Source organism: Scomber scombrus, chromosome 11 (assembly GCF_963691925.1).
Source record: "Scomber scombrus chromosome 11, fScoSco1.1, whole genome shotgun sequence".
Classification (NCBI taxonomy): Eukaryota; Metazoa; Chordata; class Actinopteri; order Scombriformes; family Scombridae; genus Scomber; species Scomber scombrus.
The window spans coordinates 30,614,759-30,627,464 of record NC_084980.1 but is presented as its reverse complement, the minus strand read 5'-3'; the positions used below and the strand labels follow the sequence as shown (position 1 = coordinate 30,627,464).

General features: G+C 44.7%; 1 protein-coding gene across 1 annotated transcript in view; it reads right to left on the bottom strand.

Annotated features, from left to right (window-relative positions):
- Nucleotides 1-1,644: 1,644 nt before the first annotated feature.
- The window catches only part of lamc2 (laminin, gamma 2), a 15,427-nt gene continuing 4,365 nt past the window's right edge, over nucleotides 1,645-12,706 (bottom strand). The window contains exons 2-21 of the mRNA XM_062428326.1: nucleotides 12,468-12,644; nucleotides 12,257-12,374; nucleotides 11,854-11,975; nucleotides 11,627-11,758; nucleotides 10,568-10,757; nucleotides 9,749-9,861; nucleotides 9,121-9,513; nucleotides 7,972-8,205; nucleotides 7,199-7,335; nucleotides 6,907-7,063; nucleotides 6,442-6,647; nucleotides 5,301-5,380; nucleotides 5,059-5,196; nucleotides 4,829-4,973; nucleotides 4,591-4,740; nucleotides 3,738-3,852; nucleotides 3,446-3,642; nucleotides 3,195-3,353; nucleotides 2,400-2,499; nucleotides 1,645-1,919 (exon numbers count right to left, since the gene is read on the bottom strand). Of these exons, the coding sequence (XP_062284310.1) occupies nucleotides 1,666-1,919; nucleotides 2,400-2,499; nucleotides 3,195-3,353; nucleotides 3,446-3,642; nucleotides 3,738-3,852; nucleotides 4,591-4,740; nucleotides 4,829-4,973; nucleotides 5,059-5,196; nucleotides 5,301-5,380; nucleotides 6,442-6,647; nucleotides 6,907-7,063; nucleotides 7,199-7,335; nucleotides 7,972-8,205; nucleotides 9,121-9,513; nucleotides 9,749-9,861; nucleotides 10,568-10,757; nucleotides 11,627-11,758; nucleotides 11,854-11,975; nucleotides 12,257-12,374; nucleotides 12,468-12,644 (3,317 nt within the window). The 3' untranslated portion in view covers nucleotides 1,645-1,665. The remainder of the gene's footprint in view (nucleotides 1,920-2,399; nucleotides 2,500-3,194; nucleotides 3,354-3,445; nucleotides 3,643-3,737; nucleotides 3,853-4,590; nucleotides 4,741-4,828; nucleotides 4,974-5,058; nucleotides 5,197-5,300; nucleotides 5,381-6,441; nucleotides 6,648-6,906; nucleotides 7,064-7,198; nucleotides 7,336-7,971; nucleotides 8,206-9,120; nucleotides 9,514-9,748; nucleotides 9,862-10,567; nucleotides 10,758-11,626; nucleotides 11,759-11,853; nucleotides 11,976-12,256; nucleotides 12,375-12,467; nucleotides 12,645-12,706) is intronic.

The window sequence follows — 12,706 nt, the reverse complement described above, 5'->3', positions numbered from 1 at the left end:
CTATGTGTCATTTTTATTGGTGTGTGTGTTTGTGTGTGTGTGTGTGTGTGTGTGTGTGTGTGTGTGTGTGTGTGTGTGTGTGTGTGTGTGTGTGTGTGTGTGTGTGTGTGTGTGTGGATTTATTGCAATTTGCGCTTAAATAACATTTACATGACTGATTCCTTCATGAATCTTAACTGTAATTCCTGGAGCTTTCAACCTCATCCCATTAACCCTTACACAGTGGTGCAAAGTAACTAAGTACATTTACTTTACTGTAGTACAGTTTGAGGTACTTGTACTTTACTGTAGTACAGTTTGAGGTACTTGTACTTTACTGTAGTATTTCCATGTGATGCTACTTTCTACATCTCAGAGGGAAATATTGTACTTTCTACTCCACTACATTTATTTAACAGCTTTAGTTACTTTTCAGATGCAGATTTGACACAATGGATAATATAACAAGCTTTATAAATACAACACATTGTTAAAGATGAAACCAAAAAGCAGTGTGTAGTCGGCTCACATCTCAGATGTCTATGAGTTGTTAACAGCTCCACCAAATAGTGATTTTTCCCTCTAAACTTCTCACATGCTTTCATTTCAATAAATGTTCAAATGATCCAATATTTCAGCAAAAATCAAAGATTAGAGAAAAAGTCCAAAAACTCTGGATCTCAATAACAATGAGACAAATAAAATATGTTAATCAGAAAAGTGCAGCAGGTTTTATTTAATAGCAGTTTAGATACATTCAGTATAAAATATTTCTGCTGGTCAACAAATAAAAAAACAGGAAGTAAAACATAATAAAAGCTGAAACTGTATGTACAGTTATAAATAGAATACTATAATAATGACTCACACACATTCACAAAAACAAAACATCCAGTCGCTGCTCATCAGGTAGAAGTTAGACACAGGATCAGTAACAGTGTGCAAAAATTCAAAAAACAGACTATAAAAAAACATCATTAAATCTGTAAGTTAACTGTCAACATGTCCGACACAAGAAACTTAAAAAATAAGCTTCATTTGACAAGATTCAGATTTATTTATTGATACAAAATGTGCAAAAAAATTGACAAAAAAACAACTGGTGTTAATGTGGTTTAAGTGGTTTCCTCCAACATAAGGGGAACTACGAGGATAATGAAAGACACTGCCGGGTTGCATTATGGGAAATGTAGTATGCAGTGTTCTTGGAGTGAATAATGGAGAATAAAAAAAAACTAAAGCTCCTTAAAAGTCGACATCTTGGAGACAAATTTTTCCTCCAGACGATGAAACTTCTGAAGCTAAAAACTAAATAAATAATCATACATCATTCTACATGCATAGTTTTATAATAATATTAGAGCTGCAACTATTAGTCAGTTAATCGGTTAGTTGAGTGATCATTTTAAGTAACATTTTCTGATTCTGCTTCTTAAATGTGAATATATTCTGGTGTCTTGTTGGACTTTGGGAAACACTGATTGACATTTATCATCATTTTGTAACATTTTAAAGACCAAACAACTAATTGATTAATTGACAGATGAATCCATAATATAAATAGTTGCAGCCCAGAATAATATCATATATCATCATTAATGTGTACCACTAAAAAACTCCAAGTCCTTCTCACTGACTTGCTAAAATCGAACAGTTTTTGCACCATATGTGGCAGCAGGTGGACTCTTAGGGCTCCTCGATGGGCGGGCTGTTGAAGCAGCCATTGGGGATGGATTCCAGGATGTCCTCCAGGTTAGCGATGTCTGCCAGGATGGTGTCGATGTCCACGTTGATGCCAGACAGCCGGCGGCGATGTGCAGCTTCCTGGTCCTCCATGTCTCTCAGCCGAGGCTTCAGCACGTCGTCTACGTCCCTCTGAGCGTCGGCCAGAGAGTCCTCCAGCTCCTTCAGACGCGACTCGTCCACAACGCCGGGCTGGTCTGCACACAAAAAGAAGAAGAAGAAACCATGAACCTTCTATTGATAATGTTAATAATTACATGTGGGGTTCCTCAGGGTTCTAGTTTTGGTCCTTTATAGTTTCAATCTGGTTAAAACTACTTGAAATTATGTTTTTTGTCCACCTATATACATTTGTACATTTAGTCATGTTTCCTGTGTGTGTGTGTGTGTATCTGATAATTCTCTGTATGTTAATCAAACACATAACACACTGAAAACTGTAGGATTCAGCAGTAAGGACAGAAATGTTCTTCAGATGCTGGAACAGTTTTAGAAACACTTGAATTGCAAACTTTAAGAAATCATTCTGATAATTTGGGACCATTTGATGCAGCATCTGGTTGGATTTGGTGCTAAACAATGAGCTAAAACTCACTGTAAACCTCCATAAAGCCGACCAGATAACTTTGAACCCAATGATTGATGATATGATGGACAGTATGAGGATCTGTACTCACTCATCATGGCCAGCAGGTTGCTGACGTCTCGCAGTGTTTTTCCCACAGCGTCTCTGGTCTGTTTGGCGTTGTTGAAAGCTGCACCTGCTCCGACGGCAGCCTGCAGAGGAAACAGTCACATCAACTCATGTTTCTACAACAGTTTGTGAGGCTTTGATAGGCTACTTCTGGGGACACATTTCAGACTTTGGACCAGTTCAGTGGGGACAAAGAACGGGTCCCCAATTGGAAAAAGGCTGATTTTTGGGTCAGTGGTTAAGCTTAGGGTTTGGGTAAGTCTAGAAAATGAATCTATGTCTATGAAATGTCCCCAAAAGTAAAGGTCTGATGTCTTAAGGGCCCATTTATGCTCAACGTTAAATACGGATACGGACGGAGCCTTCTGTCCATGCTCTGCGTTCATTTCGTCAGTATTTCTGCACGTTTCCATAAAGCTTACAGATACGGACCAAACGGAGCAGTACCACCGGAAACCATGGGGGGGCAGTGTTGCTGTCACTACCCTATACGTAGCTGTAGTGAGACGCAAAGAAGAAATAACAATGGCGGAACGAGGTACATTATCAATATCTCCTCCACAGTCTGTTTGTTTTTGAGTTTGTTGTTGTCATAAACCTTTGTGCTGCCTCTGTGCTGCCCCCTGGTGGATGTATTGGTTAACATCCATGCGAACGTAAAGGACGCATGGAATTATGTGAGCAGTGACGGTAACATCGTTTGAAAAGGACGTGTACATTTTCCTACGGAAGTTGAGCATAAATGGGCCTTTAGTGTGTTTGTGGGCAGCTCTCTTACCTCTCCAGCATTAACCTCTTGCCTCCTGGCCTTCTCCAGCTCTGCAGCCACATCTCTAGCTGTGGTGCCTGCGATCTTCCTCAGACCACTTGCTCCCTCGTTCAGGTTTTTGACGTCTCTCACGATGTGGGTGTGAGTCGGCAAAGAGCCAACGGATCCCTGAAGAGCAAAAAACAAGCACACCCGGTCAGCACAGAGCAGAGTTGATCTTTAATGAGTCTGTCAGACAACTTTCTCGCCATGTTTTTTACCTCCAGACTGTTGAGAGAGTTCTCCAGCAGGTTGATGGTTCCGAGTGCAGCGTTGTAGTTGTTGGACACGTCTCCCAGGATGGAAACCGTCTCTCCGTTGTTTCTGACGGCCTGTTGGATGGTGGAGTTGATGGCAGGAAGACGCTTGATGGCGACGTCAGCCTGAGCTTTGCTGCCGGCGATCTGCTGGTCGAACCCTGAGGAAGAAGAGGAAGAGGAAGAGTTTGTTCTCTGCGTTTCTGAGATAAAACAACCATCAGTCCGTCAGCTGGTCTGCGGAGAGTCTTGTTACCTTTCAGGGTGGCGAGCGATTCGTCCAGATCGCCCATGTTGCTGTTGATGCGTTGCAGAGCGCCTTCGGTTTCAGCCTTGGCGACGTTGACTCTGTCCAGCAGCGTGTTGAAGTCCTGCAGAGAGAAATCACACAGATTCAGTCAAATTGACCCCGTCTGTTTTGACTGTTCCTTCTTTCCTCCCTTCCTTCTCTCTGTCTTTCCTTCCTCTCTATTTGCTCCCTCCCTTCCTTCCATCTGTCCTCCCTCCCTCCTTCTCTTTCTTTCCTTCCACTCTTTTCTCCCTTCCTTCTTTCCTTCCTCCATCCCCCTTTCTTTCTTCTGTCCTTCCTCCCTCCCTCATTCCCTCCCTCCTTCCTTCTTTCCTTCCTTCCTTCCTCCTACCTTCCTTCCTTCCTTCCTTCCTTCTTTCCATCCTACGTCCGTCCGTCCTTCCTTCCTTCCGTCCGTCCTTCTGTCCTTCCCTCTTTTCCTTCCTTCCTCCCTCCCTCCCTCCCTCCCTCCCTCCCTCCCTCCTCCCTCCTGTCCTTCCTTCTTTCTCCCTTCCTCCCTCCTGGCCTTCTTTCTTTCTCCCTTCCTCCCTCCTGTCCTTCTTTCTTTCTCCTTTCCTCCCTCCTGTCCTTCCTTCTTTATCCCTTCCTCCCTCCTTTCCTTCTTTCGTCCTCCCTTCCATCCTTCATTCCTTCCTTCCTACCTTCCACCCTCCCTCCCTCCCTCCCTCCCTCCCTTCCTTCCTTGACTTGAGGGCAACAGGAGGGTTAACTTCTTATCAGTCAATGTAGAGTTCAGACCAAAGGTTCTGATTCTGAGCTCTATCACGTGGATGTTTAAGCTGAAACAATCGTTCAGTACCTGCTGAGCAGCTTTTCCTTTAGCCAGCAGATCCTCAGCAGTGGTCTTGTCTCTCTGCACGCTGTCCTGCAGCGCCTCGTATTCTGGGACGCTCTGGTCCACCGACTCCTTCAGACCGACCAACCGGGTCATCATGGCGTCCACCTCCACCTGAGCATGAAGGGAACACAGACGGTCGTACTCACGCACAACAAGATCGTATTCATTCATTCATGAGAGTTACAAACAGCGGCGTTACCTTCAGGGACGATGGGATTTCTCGCTCCATGTTGGCGATGTCTTTCAGCATGCCGTCTGCCATCCGGCTCTCGTCTCGGGCCTCGCCGCTCAGACGGGTCGCCTGGTTCTCAAAACCCTTCACCTGAGCCGAGATCTGGTCGTACCTGAACACACACACAGGAAGCTTTAGTCTGGAGAGTCATTGCAGATTTTAGAAAGCAGATCTGAGACTCGACAGAAGAGACTCACGTGGTTTTCAGGTCTCCGATCGTCTCCTTGACTTTGTTCTCTTTGTTCATGAGCGTCCGGACCAGAGCCAGACTCTTCTCTGAGTCTCGCAGAGCGTCGTTGGCGGTTCGTTCCACCGTGTCGGCCTTCGTCTGATGTCTGCAGGAAGCACAGAGAGGAACACGTGTTGATAAGACACAAACATCCAACAGCTGATCATCTTATCGACTCATCAACCATGAAATCAATGCAATGAAACTCACTTGTCAGCCAGGCTCATCGCTGTCTGCACCAATGTAGAGAGAGCGTTGGATCCCAGCGGAGCATCTGAAGCAGGAAACTCCTGACAGGAAGGAAGAACACCATCATCATCATCATCATCATCATCATCATCATCATAATTATCATCATCATCATCATCATCATCATCATCGTTTTACTGTTCTGGTGGTTTTTAGCTCATTAAACCTTCATTATTTATCAGTTTGAGTTAATTTCAGCTAATTTGTATAAGAATGAACTGCACATTGATTAGAGCTGGGTATCGTTTAAAACATTACAGTATCAGTACCGATCCAAGTATATCTTGGATGGAAGTTTGTGGGAATGTGCAATATGTGTATATTGAGGCAATAGGTGGCAATACATCAGTTATTATTGTGCAAATGTGCAACTTTACTTTTATTTTACTTTCTTTGTTCTTTTTAACTATGGCGGCAGCTGTGTCAGCACTCAGAGCCCAAGACAAATTTCCCTTGAGGGACAATAAAGTATATATTGATTGATTGATAAAAGTAATACGACTGATTGTCAGACTGACAGAAGAGCAGCGGAGCCACGCAACGCAAAAATCCACTAAAATATTTGTCAAATGACCAAAAAAATTGAGGAATTTGAAAAAGCATGACGATACAATCACACTAAGGCTTTGATTCTGGATACAAATCAAGTTTCTTTGCGTTACACATTTAACTCTTTGTCATATGTTGGAGTTATAAAAAAGCATTAAAGTTATAGTTTAATGGTTCTTTGATAAGTCTATTCATATTATCAACATCATTCATAAACACCTCATCAGTTATTAATAAATCCTTAATGAAGCTTTTTCAGAGAGCAGAGGGAGTTAGCTATATTCTGGTCCAACGTTAAATAGACACAGGGGAACATAACGATTTCAATTTATTATATTAAATGTGAATAAACTCTATTTTTTAAAGTTTGTTAGGTTTTTGAGTCAAACACTTAACTTAATGTCTGTCTAAAATAAAACATTTTTAAGGTATTTTATTCTTCTCTCAGATGTGAAACTGTGTGAAATTAGACTCTGAAAAGTATCTGAGGGTTAAAAACTAAACTCAAAAGGTTTAATTTAGGAGAGTCTGTAGTTTTAACCTGAGCTCTTACAAGTGATTGAAGGATCGACTTCGCCGCCTCCAGTTTCTGTCTCATCTCCTTCGTCAGCGTTTGGACCGTCGCCTCCTTCGTCCCGTACGTCTGCTGCAGGCGTCTGATGTCATCGGCGGCGGCGGCCATGTTTTGGATCTCCTGGCCTTCTGTCAGCTGACTCCGGCTGATCGACGCCAGGCGAGACTTCAGACCCTCCTCCATTTCTATTGGGCACAGGAGGAGTGACATCATCAGTTTTTATGTATTTATTTATTTATTCCTTTTGGTTTGTAAATAATGTCACGATTATTTTACTACATATTTCTCACGATTATTGTTCTTATAATTTTTTTGAACTTCTTGTAATTCTTTTTCTTATTGCTGCTCTTATTACTGTCCATTTGCTGCTGTGACAATGCAAATTTCCCCATTGTGGGACTAATAAAGGAATATCTCATCTTATCTTATCTGAACTGATCTTACCTGTGAGCTGGTCGGTTGTGTCCTGCAGGTTGCTCACCAGCTGCTCCGTAGCTCTCAGAGCAGCTTCCATCTCATCGCTGTTGGTCGGTTTCAAACCTCCGTCCATGTCTGAGAAGAGTCGCTCTAAGTCCTTCAGTTTGGCAGCGTACGCATCCATCTGACACACAGAGAGAGAAAGAGACTCATTATGAACAATCAAGGTGTCATGAAGATCAATCAATGATATATGATGATATGAACACTGGTGGAAGAAACGCTGCAGTGAAAGTACCAATAGGTTCCTCAGACCTACCTTGGCTTTAACAGGGCTGAAGCAGGCGGGACAGTCGGACCGTTGACACCTTGAACCGTCGAAGCCCGGTCGGCACCGACAGCGACCCGAATCATCACACTGACCCGACTCTGAGCCCGAAACATCGCAGTCGCACGCTGAGCAGAGGAAACACATGAAACACATTAAACACATTAAAATCACAACACACATCATCACTGCATGTTTGAACCTTCAGTTTAAATGTTCAGATAAAAAAATAACATATAAATTGTATACAAATAAATATACAAATAATGTAATTTATCTGGGTTTTTTGGTTCAAGTTGCAGTTTGCATCATCGCCACTAGAGGGCACTAAACCAGACACACTGCTCCTTTAAGAAAAGCTGTAAACTAATAAAGTTATTGTTATTACTATTATTATTATTTAGCCTATAAACTGTCCAAAAATAATAGATTTTCAAATCTAAAATGATTTTTTGAAACTGAAAATAACAAATTAAAAATTAAATAAATAAAATGTAACAAAAATTATATATGTAAATTGAATAAAAAATGAATTGATAATAAAATTAATTGTTCTTATTAACTGAGAATCATTTATAAATAATAATATTTATTCATCTGGTTTTTTAGTTCAAGTTGCAGTTTGCTTCCTCACCACTAGAGTTTGCTTCCTCGCCACTAGATGGCACTAAACCAGAGTAGAATCAGGTCACGGTTTTGCTTAATAAATCTTTAAAGGAATTGATTATGAGGCTGTTATTGATTATTGATCGCGTTGATCTTACGTTTGCAGGCGTCGTTCGGCCGGCTGTGGAAGAAACCTCTCCGACATTTCTCACAGCTGCTTCCCTCCGTGTTGTTCAGACACTTCAGACACTCGCCACTGCGTCGGTCGCAGCTTCCCGCCACGTGGATATCGATGTGCCCGTTACACTCGCACCGTCGGCAGGGGCTGAGCACGCTGTCGCCGCGCCCGGGGTCGCCATGGAAACCCTCCTCACAGACGTCACAGCGAGAGCCTGAAGAACAACAACAACAACAAAGGGTCAGTGAAACATCAGGGTTAAAAAGTGAAAATAAACCAGGCGGGGAGTTCCGGTCCTCTGAAATGATGCAAACGCAGAAGTAACTTAAAACTGCATTCTATCAAAAGGCCACCAGGGGGCGACCGTTTTGGTGTCAAAAGGACTTCCGTCTCTATACAAGTCAATGGAGAATTCACCAACTTCACACTTGATTTCTAACCTCAGTAAACGTTTTCAAAATGTGTTTATGGTCTCAATCGCTAGTTTAAAGCCTTCTTCAATGCAGTATGATGTTCATTTGGGACATTTTGGCCTCCCTGATTTTATATGTGACGATAAAGCAGGGTATGCATTAGGGCGTGGCTACGTGGTGATTGACAGGTTGATTGGTTCACAGGTTCAGGAGGGCGCCTCATGCTCCTCCTGATGCCCATATAAGTAGAATCCATGTTTTTATTTTTCCCAGCATGCACCTGAAATTTTCAAGATGGCGCTGCTCAGATCCGATACTATTGGCCTCCGAGCAGCAGTCCACAAACCAATGGGTGACGTCACGGATGTTACGTCCATTTCTTATATACAGTCTGTGAAATAAACGTATGAATAACTTGCACACATTCTTTTTTGTGGACCCAGCATCAAATTTCTGCTTTTAATCCATTTTGAGAGAATATATTAGAGGATTATGGCAAAAACGTCTAAGTGGTGTAACCATAAAAACTTTGTACCAAATAATTCAACTTGCTTAACCCTCCTGTTGTCCTCTGGTCAAGGAAGGAAAGGAGGAAGTAAGGAAGGAAGGAAAGGAGGAAGGAAGGAAGGAAGGAAGGAAGGAAGGAGGGAGGGAGGAAGGAAAGAAGGAACAGTCAAAGGAGATGAGCTCGTCAGTGTTGTGGGTGTTGGACCTACCGGTGGTGCCGGTGGGGCAGCGGTCACAGCGAGGCTCCTGAGCTCCAGCAGGCAGCGAGCAGGACACCCCCTCTGCACAGGGACACTTCCTGCAGGATGTGGGCTGCAGCGGGTCTCTGTAGAACCCCTCCGAGCAGCTCCGGTCGGCTGGAGTCTCATCAGCAGAGTAGCAGTCTCCGGTCTGAGGGTCGCAGCTGCCCCCCCTGCAGCTGCACGGCTCACAGGGGCTGAAGGCTCCGTCTGCCGGGCTCCTCCGAGTGAACCCGGCCGAGCAGCGCTCACAGAACTCACCCTCGTACCCCTGAGGACAGCTGCAGGTCTGCACCCAGCCGGCAGGAGACCCGGGGCCCCGCCGGGCCGAGCCCAGCTTCACGTTGTCAAGGTAACCGCGTCCTGGAGAGAAAACCACAGAAACCTCATCATCACCCTGAAGATCCTTTAGTTTACTGTAGTACAGTTAGAGGTACTTGTACTTTACTGTAGTACAGTTAGAGGTACTAGTACTTTACTGTAGTACAGTTTGAGGTACTTGTACTTCACTGTAGTACAGTTTGAGGTACTTGTACTTTACTGTAGTACAGTTAGAGGTACTAATCAAAGATTAGAGAAACAGATGTTTGAAGCTCACCGTTGTCTCCGAACGTTGCTCTGATCTTAATGGCGGTGAGGTTCTGGAGGAGCGTCTGGAACTGGAAGGAGGAGAGTTGAGGTTTCCACCTGCTGCCGGCTCGCTCGTCCAATCTGTTCAAAACACATCACAACATTTAACATTTGATATGAAAATCCATTAAATCCTCCAGAACTGTTTTTTTAACGTTCGTGTCGTCCTCCCGGGTCAAACTGACCTCGTCTGTTTTGACTGTTCCTTCTTTCCTCCCTTCCTTCTTTCTTTCTTTCCTTCCTTCCCTCCTTCCTTCTCTCCTTCCTTCCTTCCTCCTTCTATCTTTCTTTCCTTCCTTCCACCCTTCCTTCTTTCCTTCCTCCACCCCCCTTTCTTCCTTGCTTCTGTCCTTCCTTCCTCCTTTCCTTCCTTCTTTCCTTTCCTCCTTCCTTCCTTCCTTCCTTCCTTCCTTTGTTCCTCCCTCTTTTCCTTCCTTCTTCCTTCCCCCTTCCTTCCTCCCTCCCTCCTTCCTTTCCTTCTTCCTCCTTTCCTTATTTCCTCCTTCCTTTCCTTCCTTCCTTCCTACTTTCCTTCCTTCTTCCTCCCTGCCATTCTTCCTTCCTCCTTTCCTTCCTTCTTCCTCCCTTCCCTCCCTTCCTTCCTCCTTTCCTTCCTTCTTCTTCTCTTCCTTCCTTGACTCGAGGACAACAAGAGGGTTAAACATTTAACTATTTAATTTTTATAATTTAATATATTTAGTGCCATAAAAACACTTCCAGCTGCTCTGGGTCCAGTTAGATTATAGAGAAATAAAGACTGTAGTTGTTAATAAAGTTGAGAGTCGACCTGAAGCTGTAGACGATCTTCTGTCCACAGGGGACGATGGAGCGCAGGTCTCCCAGCGACGCCGACACTCTCAGACCGGATCCTTCCAGAACCACGTCGTTGGTGGACGGATGTCTGACTCCTCGGTCCAGACGCAGAGAGAACGACAAGTTCTGACCGTAACTCAGTACCTGGTTCCCAAGGTAAGGAGCTAAAGGAGGAGAGAGGAGAGAGGAGAAACACATGGTCAGGAGGAGGAGGAGAGGAGGAGAGAAAGGAGGAGAGGAGGAGGAGAGGAGAGGAGGAGAGGAGGAGGAGGAGAAAGGAGGAGGATGAGGAGAGAGGAGGAGAGGAGGAGGAGGAGGAGAAACACCTGGTTAGGAGGAGAGAGGAGGAGAGAGGAGAAGAGAGGAGGAGAGGAGGAGAAACACCTGGTCAGGAGGAGGAGAGAGGAGAAGAGAGGAGGAGAGGAGGAGAAACACCTGGTCAGGAGGAGAGAGGAGGAGAGAGGAGAAGAGAGGAGGAGAGGAGGAGAAACACCTGGTCAGGAGGAGGAGAGGAGAGGAGAGAAGGAGAAGAGAGGAGGAGAGGAGGACAAACACCTGGTCAGGAGGAGAGAGGAGGAGGGGAGGAGAAACACCTAGTCAGGAGGAGAGAGGAGAGGAGGACGACAGAAGGAGAGATGAGAGAGGAGGAAGAGAGAAGGAGAAACACCTGGTCAGGAGGAAGAAGGAAGGAAGGGAAAAGAAAGAAGGACCTGAAAGATGAAGAGAAGTGGGGAGGATAAATAAAAGAAGAGAATAATAGGAAGCAAGGAAAGGGAACAAGGAGAGGAAAGGACAGATGTGAAGAAGAAAGGAATGAAGAAGAAGAGAGAGAAAGGAGGGAAGGATAAGGAAAAATGGGGAGGGAAGGAAAGGAGGAAAGAAGAGAGGAGGGAGGAAAAGAGGAGAAAACTGGAGAGGGACGAATATAGAAAGAAAAAAAAGAAAAAGGAAGATAAACGAGAGAAGAGAATAAGATAAGAAAGGAAATGAGGAGGAGAGTAAAAGGAGGTGTAGTGGGCGGGGCTTGTCTCACCTGGAGCGTACAGGTAAACCGGCAGACTGTTCTTAGAGATCACCTCCAGGTCCTGATGCTTCGGGGACCAGCGGAAGTGGACGTTGTCGGGGGTAACGGCCTGAGCCGTCGCTACCCACCAACCATCGGGACCTGAATACACACACACACACACACACACAGTTAGTCACATGACCTGCAGAATACACAACCTGTTACCTGCGAAGAGGTCAAAGGTCAAAGGTTACCTTTGGCGAAGTTGGAGGTGATGTCATGGACGGAGTAAGCCGATTGGTCGGAGCAGCTGCTGCTGTGACCGTAGCAGAAACACAGAGGACTACGACTCCCAGAATCCTCTCTGGGCTGACGGCTGCAAGACACAACGACAGAGGACAGGAAGTCAGGGCAGAAACCGGTAAAATAAAACACATTGAATTTAAGCCATACGTTTTGTTTGGGTCCCCAAATGTCTTTTATTCTGAAATTTGATGACTTTTCCTAAAGTGGCCCAAAAGGCACAAAAATGAAAATATTTTAAATGTTCTACTTTTGTATAGATGCTCCAGATGTTTGTCCATTGAGGCTGTGTGAGGAGAGAGTATGAACAGTATTTAAGGGTTATACATCTGTGTGTCTGAGGAGTTTTTTTACCTTTGTGAACATCCGTCGGGTCCGATCAGTCCGTCTCTGCAGCGGTCGCATCTCTCTCCCATGACTCCTTCCTTACAGCTGCAGCGCCCCCTGCTGTCACACACGGCGCTGACCGAACCTGCAGCAGCGTGAAAAGAAAACGTTTCTCTTTGTCCAGTGTTTTAACTCTCAGGTGTTTTTATTAAATTAAAACCTCCAGCTGGTGTCTTACCTGTAGGGTTACAGTCGCAGGCCGTACAGCTCAGCTTCGCCCCCTGCTGGTAGAAGCCAGGCTTGCAGCGCTCGCAGTGGCGGCCCTCTGAGTTGCCCTGACAGTTGAAGCATTGCAGACCTCCAGCGTAGCGGATGCAGTACCGAGATCTGCCGTTACACTTACAATGCACCGACGCTGCAGGACCAAGCACAAATATACCATCTTATTATGTTTTCATTTAAACTCTGTTAATATGA